The following is a 17,377-nucleotide window of genomic DNA, read 5'->3' on the forward strand; positions in this document are numbered from 1 at the left end:
GCATTTAGAGATGGCAGCAAAAAAGTGGGGAGAGGGTTCCTATGAACTGCATGCCACTGTGGGCTTCTGAGGGTTAACTCCCTGCCACAGCCTGTACAACACTTACAGGCGGTACAACACTTACAGGGGTACAGTAGACTGTAAAGGAAAATTGCTCTGCACCTCTCTGAATCGCTTTGCCACTAACTTTCCCTGACTTTATTTTCTTATGGCTACTTGTACACAATGTACCATTGTGTGATCTTGTCACAACTAACCATGTCCAACAAGGCAGACACATTTCAGGAGACACTCTCTTTAAGGATTACACGGCTATTAATTTAGTTGCAATATAACATGATCATCAAATAATGCAGAACATTTCCAGATGTTAAAAGGGTTAAGAGTGCTCTTACACGCAGTGCTAGCCACAATGTCTAGTGCTTGTAATTCTGAATTGCAGGCAGGATGTGGAGGGAGATAAAAAAAAATAAAAGAAAACTGTTCAAAGGAGAAGTGGAGCAGTTGCCCATAGCAACCAATATAATAGCTTCTTTTGTTTTTAGAGGACTTTTTAAAAATGTAAGAAGCAACCTGATTGGTTGCCCTGCACAGTTTTTTATTCCTACCAATCACCCAGAATCTACCCGCTCCTCCACCACCGTCTTCTTCCTTGTCCGGCCATGGACAGCGCAGGGATGTACCGCTTCGGCAGGCGATAGGCTGATGAGCAGTGTGATGCATTGAGCCTAGGTGTCCAACACTGTAGCTCAATGCTCCTCAGCCTATCTCCGGCCTATGTGGGACACCGCTACGAGCGGCGATTTGCTGACTGCCTTTGTGTCACATTGACCACGGCCGGACCAGGAAGAAGACTGAAATGGGGAAGCGGAGTGAGATACTGGAACACCGAGGGAGCTGTGGCAGGTGAGTCCCGTTTATTGTTTTATTTTCAGGCAGCCAGTGCATTATAGAATTTTTTTCGTACCATGAGACTTTAATGTTTTGGGCCTCAATGCAAACATTATGTCTGGAGAAAAGCAAGCACTCCTCATCACCTGCCTAATATCATCCCTACAGTAAAGCATGGTGGTGGAGCACCATGCTATGAGGTTGTTTTTCTGTGGCTGTGACAGTAAGACTGGTCAGGGTTTATGGAAAGCTGAATAGAGTAAACTGGATTCAGAGTGCTCCGAACCTCAGACTGGGTCAAACATTCACTTTCCAACAAGACAGTGACACAGCCAAAACAAGATAGGATTGGCTTAGGGACAACTATGGGAATGTCCTTGAGTGGCCCAGTTTTAGGTCCGGTTGTAAAAGCGCATACGGCGCAAAAATGAGCCGACCGGACCGAACGTTTCACTCCGGCCGGCTCATTGAAATGAATGACATACGGGAGCGCATACGGTAACATACGGGAGCGCAAGCTTTTAGCTCCCCCCTGCCGTATGCGCTCCCGTATGGGAGAAAACGTAGTGTGGACCCAGCCTAATGCGGTTTTGAGTGGGTTCGAAGTGCATCCCACATACTGGCATCTACAGGCAGAGCAAGCAGCTAAATAAATGTCCGAAGTCTTATTGCAATTGATATAACTTTTATTAAAGTATCTTCTGCCAGTACTATAAGAGGAAAAATAATTAGTACCTGTCATTTTACCGCACTTGACGCTGGACATTCCTTTGTTATACTGTTGATCCGGTCCAGGGACGCTGCCAGCTAGCCCGTGCGCTGGTGCTGAAAACACGAGGGAGAGAGCTGTCCACACACAGTGTTGCTTATCAGTTATGGTTAGGAGGGGTGTTCAATTTCTTCTTGGTAATCCTACAATTGTACATTAAAAGGCTTCTTAATATTTCATATTTACCAATTTTTTTGGGTAAAATGACTTATTTGTCATTTACATTGAATCAGTATATATTATATTGAGAAATGACAATGTATTTTCTCTGTATCACAGGCTCAGCCAACAGATATGAGAGCTCTACAGGATTTCCAAGAGCCAGATAAGCTGCAGATTCAGATGAATGATGTCATTACTGTCATCGAGGGCAGGTACCAGTTCCCTCCCACCTGGGAACTCATAATGCATAGAAATCTGGACATGTGATGTGATGATTTTGCTTAAAGGGGTACTACATGGAAAACATTTTTTTTTTTTTTTTAATCAACTGGTGCCAGAAAGTTTAACAGATTTGTAAATTACTTCTATTAAAAAAATCTTAATCTTTCCAGTACTTATCAGCTGCTGTATTCTCAAGAGGAAGTTCTATTATTTTTGAATGTATTTTTTGTCTGACCACAGCGCTCTCTGCTGATACCTCTGTCCATCTCAGGAACTGTCAAGAGTAGGAGCAAATCCCCATAGCAAACCTCTCCTGCTCTTGACAGTTCCTGACATGGACAGAAGTGTCAGCAGAGAGCACTGTGGTCAGACTGAAAAAAACAAAAAAAAAGAACTCGTTTTCCTCTGTAGGATACAGAAGCTGATAAGTCCTGGAAGTATTAAAGGGGTATTCCAGGGATTTTTTTTTTATTTGACTATGCTACAGGGGCTTTAAGGTTAGTGTAGTTCATAATATAGTACCTGTGTGTGACGGTTTTCTCACAATTCTTCTCTGATTTTCACTCCAATATTTATTTTTAACAGCATACAAAATGACTGTTGTCTCAGATTTTCCCCAGGTTGCAATGCGGAGGAGACCTGACTCACTAGTCAGCTGATGACAGGGAGCCTGTCTGCTTCAATGGGTGGTGCGATCGCTTGGTGGGAGAGAGATCAATCTGCAACTAATGCAACAGCTGTAGGCACCCTGATTGAAAACCACAGATCTTTTGAATGGCTGCAGCTCATTTATGTTTCAATGGGTGGGGTGGCTGATGTGTGGGAGGGAGGAAAATGGAATTATGGGATTTGTAGGCAAAAGAAGAAAACTCAAACAGGAAATACCAGTTCACAAAAAGCTATCCACAGTGTTATGGTAATCCTACAACATAGCTATTTAGCCCCAAGACAAGCGCAGATCCTTCCTAAGCATGTCCATTTCTGTCTGCCAGGTACGTACTAAAATCACCTTATGGTGGATAACCCCTCTAAGATTTTTTTTATAGAAGGAATTAACAAATCTGTTTAACTTTCTGGAACCAGTTGATATGAAAAAAAATGGTTTTCCACCGGAGCTGCCCTTTAATGTTGCCTATTAGCCATTTAATTAAAAGTTTAGTAAACTTTAAGTTTTTTTGTCACCATTTAGTTTTCTGGGTTCATACAATTATAGAAATTAGTGCCACCCATTGAGCTTAGCTCCTACTAAATAATTCTGCCTGACCCATTCCTTAGCCTACTCCCAGTTTACTCCAAAATTACATCTTTGATTCACACCAACTAACCAACAGTGGTACCAAATTAGTAATCCTTGGTGATTTGTTCAGTAATGAAGAATGTTATATTGGAAACCACTTGTAAAGTTGTATTAAGATGGTACATAATCTTTAAAGGAAAACTGTCAGATATTTTCTCCCGCACTATCCACAGTACTGGTGGATAGTGCAGGAGATGCTGATTACAACGAGCCCTACCTTACCCGGATCCGCCAGTCCGTTCTCCTGCAATTGTAGTTTTATTCTATGTGTATATCTTACTGTAACTGGCACGGGTGGGGCTTCTGCAGGTTAACTGGCACTGATATCAGCGCCGCTTATGAATATTCATCCCCCTTCCCTCCAGTTAGGAGTGGCGAAGAGAGGGAGAACTGGAGGGAGGGGGAATGAATATTCATAAGCGGCGCTGACATCAGTTCCAGTTAACCTGCAGGAGCCTCGCCCGTGCCAGTTACAGCAAGATATACACATAAAACTACAATTGTGGGCAATATAGCCGGACGAATCCGGGCAAGGTAGGGCTCGTTTTAATCAGCGTCTCCCACACTATCCACCAGTACTGTGGATAGTGCAGGAGAAAATATCTGACCGTTTTATTTTAATTGTACCACTGATATCATTCTCGGATACCCATACGGCAAATATCCTCTTTATCCTTAAGCCCTAAAGCTTACAGGTCTTTCAAGGGAAAGTTATTTATCATGCTCTCCATTTCGAGGGGCAGGACCAGAGCTGGGTTGTTTGCCAACAGTACTTACAGTTGGACTTCCTTTCCCTTCTCTTATTAATTACAGAACAGCACCTAAATCTCTCTGCTATGCCATGATATAGTGCTTCATAACTGCATTGGACAGAACAGACTAGCGCTGTGGTGGGAAATGATTTACAGTACACTACTATAGATGGCATGGGGGAAGCAGGTTTTTGATCTACTGGCTTTGCAAGGGTGCTGTTTAAACAGAAAGTAAACAACATCACAGGAAGGCAGGGGATACATCAGTCCTGCTCTAAAAAGTGAACTGCTACTTATGATTATAGCAGGATAAAAGGAGTGGGTGAAGGGAATCACAGCAAGGTAGGGGATTCCATTACAAAAGCAGCCCTGGTCTAAGCAGTGAACTGCTGCTGCTAAAGATGACAATGTACACAAGGGATAGCTTCCCAGAACTTTGCGGCTGGCCAGAGATTAGAAGGAAGCCTTGATCTAACTTTCAGGCACCCTCTGGAGCAGGAAAACAAGTTCCAGGCTCTCTTCCTCTGTCCTGCACATAGTAATAGCTAAGCCCTGCTTCCTCTCTCTGGGTTTTGTCTTGGTCATTCTGTTGCTGCAAATTAAAGGGCAAAGGGCAGTGTGACACCATGTGGACAAATTTTAAGGGTTTTAGGGGGGTTAAAGAGAGGGGGTTTTGGTCAATAAAGTGATTTACAAATATGTTAGGGATGACATAGGCTTTTAAATGGATTGACTTGGTGGGAAATGAGGGGGACCAATTAAAGGGGCTGTACATATAGCAAAAAAAAGTCTAACCTGTTCTTGGCCCTTACTTATGCTTTCTTCTTACCTTCCGAGACTAGGTAGGTGTCAGTCGTGATCATCACGTGTGGGTGAAACCACTCCCGCACTCAATGTCCAATAGCTGCAGGATGCCGCTGCAACATAGACAATTCGGAAGGTATACTTCCGAGACACGCAGAGGATTACCTATTTTATCTGTGGATACAGTTGCTAAATTTAGTTTCAAACAAAGAAATGTTATTGACAAGCAAAAAAAAGGCTTATACAATGGAATGCAAGAAAAGACATCTATTAATGATAGACAGTTACGGTTGCTAAATTTAATAGGTGTTTTATCTACCTAAAAATTTTGATTTGCTTCATGCGAAGAACTAAAGTTTGAAGGGTTAATCATCTTAGATACTGGAGAAGCACTGAAATAAATCAACATGGATAGCTTGAGAGCTAGTGTAAAGTAGTGGCCATAGTAACTAGACAGGTTCTAACATGCAAAAACAAGAAACTAGTCTTGTGTTTCAGTATACAGATTATCTCCATCAGTGTGTGACTTGTTTAAAGTCAGAAAAATTGTACTTTCCTATAAATAAGCAGATGAAGAGATGAAAGGTCAGCAGAAAACAGGTGAATAGGGATACAGGTGTACACCTTGCAAGCAAGAAATGGCTAAAGAATGCACAGCAGAGAAGTGTATAACACCTCCTATATAGTAAACTGAATATTTGTTTTCTAAATAGTTCCTGAAGTCAATGTCAATAAGAACTTTTGTCAATATACATTATGTCAGGAATTAACTCAGCTAACTTGTCATTTTACTAACACATTGGAAAATCAGGGGTTACATAGTGAGTATGCAACTGACTCACCCTGTGTGTAGGTTATCAGGTCTAGGTGGAGAGCTGAATGTGAGTCACGGGGGAGCGCCCATCTCAACCACACCTCGTAATTGTGCCCAGGCGTCAGAGTAGACTAATAGCTCCAACCAGGCCAGAGAGGAATATGCATGGTTTTAACTCATTCACTGACATACTAGTGAAATGACTGACATCTGCAAAGTTTTAGTCAGAACACTTGTAGTGCAGTGATAGTGATATATTATGCCCTACATGTTTCAATAACTCCAAATTACCCATCTGGTATTCCCCAGGATATTATACAAATTTCTCAAATTCCCATTCAGGCTGTTGCCCTCCTGAGACTAGTTTCCCAAACTCGGGAACCCTAGTTATTAAGAATTAACTTTTATTAGGTTTATTTAAAATACCGTATGTCCAAATTAGTGAAAAAACTAAGATATAATGTGATTTAAAACCACAGTCGCTAGGTCAGTTGAGGGTAAATGCTACATATATTCCCCTATAAACTTCATATCAGGGCTGGATATGTAATTCCTGGATTGGATTTCACTTATATTGATGTGTTACATTTTATACAGCAGCATTAGGTTCAGTACTATCAGTAAACAGAGTTGGATGAGAGTGGAATACTATATAAATATAAGTGAAATCTGATCCAGGAATTACATATCCGGCCCTCATATGAAGTTTATAGGGGAATATATGTAGCATTTACCCTCAACTGACCTAGTGACTATGGTTTTAAATCACATTATATCTTATTTTTTTCATTAATTTGGACATATTTTAAATACACCTAATAAAATTTAATTCTTAATAACTAGGGTTGTAATTGTAATTACATGTGAGCTGTGACTACATATGAGTTGTAATTACATGTGAGCTGTGACTACATATGAGTTGTAATTACATGTGAGCTGTGACTACATATGAGTTGTAATTACATATGAGCTGTTTCAAGTCACATGTAATTACAACTCATATATAGTCACAGTTCACCTGTAATTACAACTCATATATAGTCACATCTCACATGTAATTACAACTAATATGTAGTCACAGCTCACATGTAATTACAACTCAAATACAGTCACAGTTCACATGTAATTACAACTCATATATAGTCACATCTCACATGTAATTACAACTAATATGTAGTCACAGCTCACATGTAATTACAACTCATATGTAGTCACAGCTCACATGTAATTACAACTCATATGTAGTCACAGCTCACATGTAATTACAACTCATATGTAGTCACAGCTCACATGTAATTACAACTCATATGTAGTCACATCTCACATGTAATTACAACTCATATATAGTCACATCTCACATGTAATTACAACTAATATGTAGTCACAGCTCACATGTAATTACAATTCATATACTGTCACAGTTCACATGTAATTACAACTCATATATAGTCACATCTCACATGTAATTGCAACTCATGTATAGTCACAGCTCACATGTAATTACAACTCATATGTAGTCACAGCTCACATGTAATTACAACTCATATGTAGTCACATCTCACATTTAATTACAACTCATATACAGTCACAGCTCACATGTAATTACAACTCATATGTAGTCACAGCTCACATGTAATTACAACTCATATGTAGTCACAGCTCACATGTAATTACAACTCATATACAGTCACAGTTCACATGTAATTACAACTCATATATAGTCACATCTCACATGTAATTGCAACTCATATATAGTCACAGCTCACATGTAATTACAACTCATATGTAGTCACAGCTCACATGTAATTACAACTCATATGTAGTCACAGCTCATATGTAATTACAACTCATATATAGTCACAGCTCACATGTAATTGCAACTCATATGTAGTCACAGCTCACATGTAATTACAACTCATATGTAGTCACAGCTCACATGTAATTACAACTCATATGTAGTCACAGCTCACATGTAATTGCAACTCATATATAGTCACAGCTCACATGTAATTGCAACTCATATGTAGTCACAGCTCACATGTAATTACAACTCATATACAGTCACAGTTCACATGTAATTACAACTCATATATAGTCACAGCTCACATGTAATTGCAACTCATATATAGTCACAGCTCACATGTAATTACAACTCATATGTAGTCACAGCTCACAGGTAATTACAACTTATATGTAGTCACAGCTGACATGTAATTGCAACTCATATATAGTCACAGCTCACATGTAATTACAACTCATATGTAGTCACAGCACACATGTAATTACAACTTATATGTAGTCACAGCTCACATGTAATTACAACTCATATGTAGTCACATCTCACATGTAATTACAACTCATATGTAGTCACAGCTCACATGTAATTACAACTCATATGTAGTCACAGCTCACATGTAATTACAACTCATATGTAGTCACAGCTCACATGTAATTACAACTCATATGTAGTCACAGCTCACATGTAATTACAACTAATATGTAGTCACAGCTCACATATAATTACAACTAATATGTAGTCACAGCTCACATGTAATTACAACTCATATGTAGTCACAGCTCACAGGTAATTACAACTCATATGTAGTCACAGCTCACATGTAATTACAACTTATATGTAGTCACAGCTTACATGTAATTACAACTAATATGTAGTCACAGCTCACATGTAATTACAACTCATATGTAGTCACAGCTCACATGTAATTACAACTCATATATAGTCACAGCTCACATGTAATTGCAACTCATATATAGTCACAGCTCACATGTAATTGCAACTCATATGTAGTCACAGCTCACATGTAATAACAACTCATATGTAGTCACAGCTCACATGTAATTACAACTCATATATAGTCACAGCTCGCATGTAATTGCAACTCATATATAGTCACAGCTCACATGTAATTGCAACTCATATGTAGTCACAGCTCACATGTAATTACAACTCATATGTAGTCACAGCTCACATGTAATTACAACTCATATATAGTCACAGCTCACATGTAATTACAACTCATATGTAGTCACAGCTCACAGGTAATTACAACTCATATGTAGTCACAGCTCACATGTAATTACAACTCATATGTAGTCACAGCTCACATGTAATTACAACTAATATGTAGTCAGAGCTCACATGTAATTACAACTCATATGTAGTCACAGCTCACATGTAATTACAACTCATATATAGTCACATCTCACATCTAATTACAACTCATATGTAGTCACAGCTCACATGTAATTACAACTCATATGTAGTCACAGCTCACATGTAATTACAACTCATATGTAGTCACAGCTCACATGTAATTTCAACTCATATGTAGTCACAGCTCACATGTAATTACAACTCATATATAGTCACAGCTCACATGTAATTACAACTCATATGTAGTCACAGCTCACATGTAATTACAACTCATATGTAGTCACAGCTCACATGTAATTACAACTCATATATAGTTACAGCTCATATGCAATTACAACTCATATGTAGTCACAGCTCACATGTAATTACAACTCATATGTAGTCACAGCTCACATGTAATTACAACTCATATGTAGTCACAGCTCACATGTAATTACAACTTTTATGTAGTCACAGCTCACATGTAATTACAACTCATATGTAGTCACAGCTCATATGTAATTACAACTCATATGTAGTCACAGCTCACATGTAATTACAACTCATATGTAGTCACAGCTCACATGTAATTACAACTCATGTAGTCACAGCTCACATGTAATTTCAACTCATATGTAGTCACAGCTCACATGTAATTACAACTCATATGTAGTCACAGCTCACATGTAATTACAACTCATATGTAGTCACAGCTCAGAGGTAATTACAACTCATATGTAGTCACATCTTACATGTAATTACAACTCATATGTAGTCACAGCTCACATGTAATTACAACTCATATGTAGTCACAGCACACATGTAATTACAACTCATATGTAGTCACAGCTCACATGTAATTACAGCTGATATGTAGTCACAGCTCACATGTAATTACAACTCATATGTAGTCACAGCTCACATGTAATTACAACTCATATGTAGTCACAGCTCACATGTAATTACAACTAATATGTAGTCACAGCTCACATGTAATTACAACTCATATGTAGTCACATCTCACATTTAATTACAACTCATATGTAGTCACAGCTCACATGTAATTACAACTCATATGTAGTCGCATCTCACATGTAATTACAACTCATATGTAGTCACAGCTCACATGTAATTACAACTCATATATAGTCACAGCTCACATGTAATTACAACTCATATGTAGTCACAGCACATATGTAATTACAACTCATGTGTAGTCACAGCTCACATGTAATTACAACTCATATATAGTCACAGCTCACATGTAATTACAACTCATATATAGTCACAGCTCACATGTAATTACAACGCATATGTACTCACAGCTCACATGTAATTACAACTCATATGTAGTCACAGCTCACATGTAATTACAACTAATATGTAGTCACAGCTCACATTTAATTACAACTCATATGTAGTCACAGCTCGCAGGTAATTACAACTCATATGTAGTCACAGATCACATGTAATTACAACTCGTGTAGTCACATCTTACATGTAATTACAACTCATATGTAGTCACAGCTCACATGTAATTACAACTCATATGTAGTCACAGCTCACATGTAATTACAACTCATATGTAGTCACAGCACACATGTAATTACAACTCATATGTAGTCACAGCTCACATGTAATTACAGCTGATATGTAGTCACAGCCGACATGTAATTACAACGCATATGTAGTCACAGCTCACATGTAATTACAACTCATATGTAGTCACAGCACACATGTAATTACAACTCATATGTAGTCACAGCTCACATGTAATTACAGCTGATATGTAGTCACAGCTCACATGTAATTACAGCTGATATGTAGTCACAGCTCACATGTAATTACAACTCATATGTAGTCACAGCTCACATGTAATTACAACTCATATGTAGTCACATCTCACATGTAATTACAACTCATATGTAGTCACAGCTCACATGTAATTACACCTCATATGTAGTCACAGCTCACATGTAATTACAACTCATATGTAGTCACAGCTCACATGTAATTACAACTCATATGTAGTCACAGCTCACATGTAATTACAACTCATATGTAGTCACAGCTCACATGTAATTACAACTCATATATAGTCACAGTTCACATGTAATTACAACTCATATGTAGTCACAGCTCACATGTAATTACAACTCATATGTAGTCACAGCTCACATGTAATTACAACTCATATGTAGTCACAGCTCACATGTAATTACAACTCATATCTAGTCACAGCTCACATGTAATTACAACTCATATGTAGTCACAGCTCACATGTAATTACAACTCATATGTAGTCACAGCTCACATGTAATTACAGCTGATATGTAGTCACAGCTCACATGTAATTACAGCTGATATGTAGTCACAGCTCACATGTAATTACAACTCATATGTAGTCACATCTCACATGTAATTACAACTCATATGTAGTCACAGCTCACATGTAATTACAACTCATATGTAGTCACATCTCACATGTAATTACAGCTCATATGTAGTCACAGCTCACATGTAATTACAACTCATATGTAGTCACATCTCACATGTAATTACAACTCATATGTAGTCACAGCTCCCATGTAATTACAACTCATATATAGTCACAGCTCACATGTAATTACAACTCATATGTAGTCACAGCACATATGTAATTACAACTCATGTGTAGTCACAGCTCACATGTAATTACAACTCATATGTAGTCACATCTCACATGTAATTACAACTCATATATAGTCACAGCTCACATGTAATTATACCTCATATGTAGTCACAGCTCACATGTAATTACAACTCATATGTAGTCACAGCTCACATGTAATTACAACTCATATGTAGTCACAGCTCACATGTAATTACAACTCATATGTAGTCACAGCTCACATGTAATTACAACTCATATATAGTCACAGTTCACATGTAATTACAACTCATATGTAGTCACAGCTCACATGTAATTACAACTCATATCTAGTCACAGCTCACATGTAATTACAACTCATATGTAGTCACAGCTCACATGTAATTACAACTCATATGTAGTCACAGCTCACATGTAATTACAACTCATATGTAGTCACATCTCACATGTAATTACAACTCATATGTAGTCACAGCTCACATGTAATTACAAGTCATATATAGTCACAGCACATGTAATTACAACTCATATATAGTCACATCTCACATGTAATTACAACTCATATGTAGTCACAGCTCACATGTAATTACAACTCATTTGTAGTCACAGCTCACATGTAATTACAACTCATATGTAGTCACAGCTCACATGTAATTACAACTCATATGTAGTCACAGCTCACATGTAATTACAACTCATATGTAGTCACAGCTCACATGTAATTACAACTCATATGTAGTCACAGCTCATATGTAGTGATCGAGAAGGCACGGAAGGAACATGATTTAGCTTTTCCAATTTTAAAGTGCACTCTTTATACAGCACATTTGTGGTGTATGTTTGGTGCTTGCATTGGGAAATCTCCAAGTGCGTATGGTAATGACATTCATGAACCATCATCACATGATGGAGGCCAAAAGAGCCAATCTGGCCTCCATTCAGTTGGCGTATATCATGGCCTGTGTTTTTTTTTTGCTGCATTGAATAATGCAGACATCTGTGCTATTTCATAGATCAGGTTCCAGTAGAAAACAAAAATATATTTGTGATATATCAGACTGTTAAAGGGGTACTCCGCTGCTCAGCGTTTGCAACAGACTGTTCCGAACGCTGGAGCCGGGTTGGGAGCTTGTGATCTCATAACCCCGCCCCCTTAATGCAAGTATATGGGAGGGGGTGTGGCGGTGGGGCTATGACATCACAAGCTCCCGGCTCCAGCGTTTGGAACAATGTGTTCCAAAACGCTGAGCAGCGGAGTACCCCTTTAAGTCAAGGAGTCCCTTTACAAATACTTCTACTGGATACTGCAAAGCACCACATGAACCTAACCTAGCAAGTTATAAATGATATTGACATTTCTACCTGGCATCTGGGAAACTGGACAGATTTCCATCGAAAGAATATATAGGTCTCTTGTTTTGGATCCATTCCTAGCACTGGCTACAGAAGACTGCATCAATATATGTATATATAAGTATGACCATGACCAGCACACCAATGGTTGTACAGATCCGCCCATTTCTCACTACTGAAACTGCTAAAACTCTCATTATTGCTTTGATTCACTCCTGCCTTGACTACTGTAACTCTGTACTAATAGGCCTTCCTTTCTCCAAACTCTCTCCTCTCCAGTCCATCCTTAATGCCGCAGCCAGACTCATCTTCCTCTCCAGCCGCTACACCGACGCCTCCTCCCTGTGCCAGTCATTACACTGGTTACCAATTCAGTCCAGAATACAGTACAAAATCCTCAGTCTCACACACAAAGCTCTCCACAATGCTGCCCCTCCCTACATCTCCTCTCTCATCTCTGTCTGCCATCCTACACGTTCTCTCCGATCTGCTAATGACCTCACACTAACATGTTCTATAATCCGAAGTTCTCACTCCCGTCTCCAAGTCTTCACTCGTGCTGCACCGGTTCTCTGGAATGCTATCCCTCAATCCCTCAGACTCAACAACAACATCCATAGTTTCAAACGTGGCCTAAAAACACATCTCTTCAGACAGGCCTATAACAGTCTCTAATTGGCCTCAACATATCCCCAACATATCCTCAACATATCCCCAACATATCCCCAACATATTCCCAACATATTCCCAACATATTCCCAACATATTCCCAACATATCCCCAACATATCCCCAACATATCCCCAACATATCCCCAACATATCCCCAACATATCCCCAACATATCCTCAACATATCCCCAACATATCCCCAACATATCCCCAACATATCCCCAACATATCCCCAACATATCCTCAACATATCCCCAACATATCCCCAACATATCCTCAACATATCCCCAACATATCCCCAACATATCCCCAACATATCCCCAACATATCCTCAACATATCCCCAACATATCCCCAACATATCCTCAACATATCACCAACATATCACCAACATATCCCCAACATATCCTCAACATATCCCAAACATATCCCCAACATATCCCCAACATATCCCCAACATATCCCCAACATATCCTCAACATATCCCCAACATATCCTCAACATATCCCCAACATATCCTCAACATATCCTCAACATATCCTCAACATATCCTCAACATATCCTCAACATATCCTCAACATATCCCCAACATATCCCCAACATATCCTCAACATATCCCCAACATATCCCCAACATATCCCCAACATATCCTCAACATATCCCCAACATATCACCAACATATCCTCAACATATCCCCAACATATCACCAACATATCACCAACATATCCCCAACATATCCCCAACATATCACCAACATATCCTCAACATATTCCCAACATATCCCCAACATATCCTCAACATATCCTCAACATATCCCCAACATATCCCCAACATATCCCCAACATATCCTCAACATATCCCCAACATATCCTCAACATATCCTCAACATATCCTCAACATATCCCCAACATATCCCCAACATATCCTCAACATATCCCCAACATATCCCCAACATATCCCCAACATATCCTCAACATATCCCCAACATATCACCAACATATCCTCAACATATCCCCAACATATCACCAACATATCCTCAACATATCCCCAACATATCCCCAACATATCCCCAACATATCCCCAACATATCCCCAACATATCCCCAACATATCCCCAACATATCCCCAACATATCACCAACATATCCTCAACATATCCCCAACATATCACCAACATATCCTCAACATATCCCCAACATATCACCAACATATCCTCAACATATCCCCAACATATCACCAACATATCACCAACATATCCTCAACATATCCCCAACATATCCCCAACATATCCCCAACATATCCCCAACATATCCCCAACATATCCTCAACATATCCTCAACATATCCCCAACATATCCCCAACATATCCCCACACCTCTTGTTTGAATAGTTATTGTGTAATTTTATGTCTGATACTTGTCTTTGATTGTACCCCATAATTGTAAGCGCTGCGGAATCTGTAGGCGCTATATAAATAAATAAATACAGATACAACTATGTACAATACAATGCAAAATACAATGCATATGCACTGTACAATTTTCTTTTGAATAAAACTGCAAAAAAACATTTACTGTCAAAATTTGAACTGTTTCTGCTGTGGTCTAAAGTATATGTTTGTTCAGGGAAATGCAGTTTTTTACAGGGTAAGGACTTGGAATAAAGGCCCACATGCAGATGAGTGGTGTCTTATAAACATTTTTTTTTTTACTTTTTTTATAACAAATAGTTAAAGCAAGGTCTACCCCAAACTGTAAGACAGAAGCAATATATATTGATAATTCAGCAGGTGTCAAAAGTTTTAGTGTGTATCGTATTGACATTAAAAGCAGAACTCATTGCCTAGGATTTAGATTCCATCATAACTTTGTAGATCACTAGGATCTCACTGCTTGTAATGTAGCATTCTTATGACAAAACCATTGTCCCTGCCAAAGAATGGGTTAAATGCAGAGCAAGGAACTTAAATGCACTCATTTCCTTTGACCCTGCCTGTGTACCAATGGCGTGCTGCAGCTTAGATACACTCTTACACACCCACACACTGCTCCCATTCCTGCTGGCAGCTACACAGCGGGGGCAGGTGAGCTGATCTTCAGAGAAGGGATGGGTTACAAGTGAAGGGGAAAGAGGTGTAAGAGCAGCAGGGACAGAAGTCCTGTCAGGATAGGGTTTAGACTTGTCTTTCTTGGGCTCCGTAAGTAACCTTAATAATGTTGTTATAATATAGGATTTCTTCTGGGAAAATGCTGGTACATGTCATTAATATAAGACTCTGGAAAGGACTAAAAAGAAAATCAGTACCACAGTGTGTTTTAAGGGTGCACTCACACTATGTTTTTGCCTCCATTTCACAGTTTTTGTTACAATAGGTTTATTTTTGCTGCATGCAAAAACATAGTCGACTACACTATTTTGTATATAAAAAAAATGTATATGTTACAATCCTAATATTTATTTTTTACAATGTAAGTCAATGCAAAACAGATTATGCCGAATGGCATACAACAGCATCTGTTTTTACCAACTGTTGATGTACATGTTTATTCCTATAAAATGTATACCTTAAGCAGCATGCAGTGTGAGCCCTTACCTTAATGCAGTGTGAGCCCATCCTAAGCTGCTCATATATTTACTTATTGTGATTATTATATATTTTTTTCGGATTCATAGTATCCAGTACAACTATACCATCAGATGAGGGCCGATATATTCTATAGTTTTCACAGTGACATGCTCAGGTTTCTTTGGACAATAAGTGAATATTCATCTCACTCCTTTGCTCCACTCTTTTACCACACATGTATTACTCTCCCCAACCTTGTCTGGTGACATTTTTTACATAATTCACTTACTGGCTAGTAAATGCAGGGATTTTGCTTTTTACAGTCATTTCACCTAAAACTGAACACATTTACCGGTGTCAGGGAGCAATTAAGAAAGATAGGGTTGCGGCCACCACCTAACAAGGTGTGTAGTAGGGAAACTAGTTAAAATACTATTATCCTATAAATTGGGGACTTCATTTCCGTTCTTCAAAGTATAAACCTTGTTGGAGGTGGGTGCCTGTCAGGTCTTGTCCTTGGCCCCCTCAATTGCCGGAATTTGGGGCTAGATAATTAGTAAGGGATGTAAGGAATTCCACAGGAGCCAGCAAGGAGTGCTTGTGACAGAGCTGAGGAGCTGTACTCTGTCTGTGCGTGTCTCTAGGGATGACAGGAAGAAGGGCTGACTCACTCTTTACTATGCATGTACCCACGTGTTAAATAGGTAAAGAGTTAATCGCACAAACTGAACACGTAACCACTCCAGAAGTGGGAACCTGAATTGCTGGAGGTTTTAGGGCAGCTGATGGTAAGTCTCGATAACTGATACATTTGTTTAGGTATCTTAGTTAGAAAAGGTAAGAATCTTCTGTATATTTTAATCATCCATGTTATTCCGGTAGCTAACTTCAGTATATATTACTTTAGCAGAGTTAAGCCTACTCATTGTTGCTTGAGGTCTCATGGCATTTATCTTTCCCACAGGGCTGAGAATTACTGGTGGAGGGGTCAGAACAAAAGCACACTGAAAGTTGGTCAGTTTCCACGGAACACAGTGACATCTGTAGCAGGACTGTCTGCTCATGATATTAGTCGACCTCTAAAGAACAGCTTTATCCACACCGGCCATGGAGACACTGTGCCAGCTCATTGCTGGGGCTTCCCTGACAAGATTGATGAGTAAGGAACAACATTTCTAGAAATACTGTAGGAACAATTTGTTACTGTGCCTATTAGTCCAACCTGATTCGCTTGTTTCTTTATGTTACTTCAGACAGTATGCCAAATTAGCAGAAAAG

At 39.0% G+C, this 17,377-nt stretch overlaps 1 protein-coding gene across 7 annotated transcripts in view; it reads left to right on the forward strand.

Moving 5' to 3' along the window:
- The window catches only part of TNK2 (tyrosine kinase non receptor 2), a 305,681-nt gene that overhangs the window by 258,440 nt on the left and 29,864 nt on the right, over positions 1-17,377 (forward strand). For all 7 annotated transcript variants that reach the window (XM_056565498.1, XM_056565497.1, XM_056565499.1 and 4 more), the window contains 2 exons: positions 1,940-2,034; positions 17,064-17,258. In XM_056565498.1, coding sequence (XP_056421473.1) covers positions 1,940-2,034; positions 17,064-17,258 — 290 coding nt within the window. The remainder of the gene's footprint in view (positions 1-1,939; positions 2,035-17,063; positions 17,259-17,377) is intronic.

The sequence above is a fragment of the Hyla sarda genome, chromosome 3, assembly GCF_029499605.1.
Source record: "Hyla sarda isolate aHylSar1 chromosome 3, aHylSar1.hap1, whole genome shotgun sequence".
Taxonomy (NCBI): Eukaryota; Metazoa; Chordata; class Amphibia; order Anura; family Hylidae; genus Hyla; species Hyla sarda.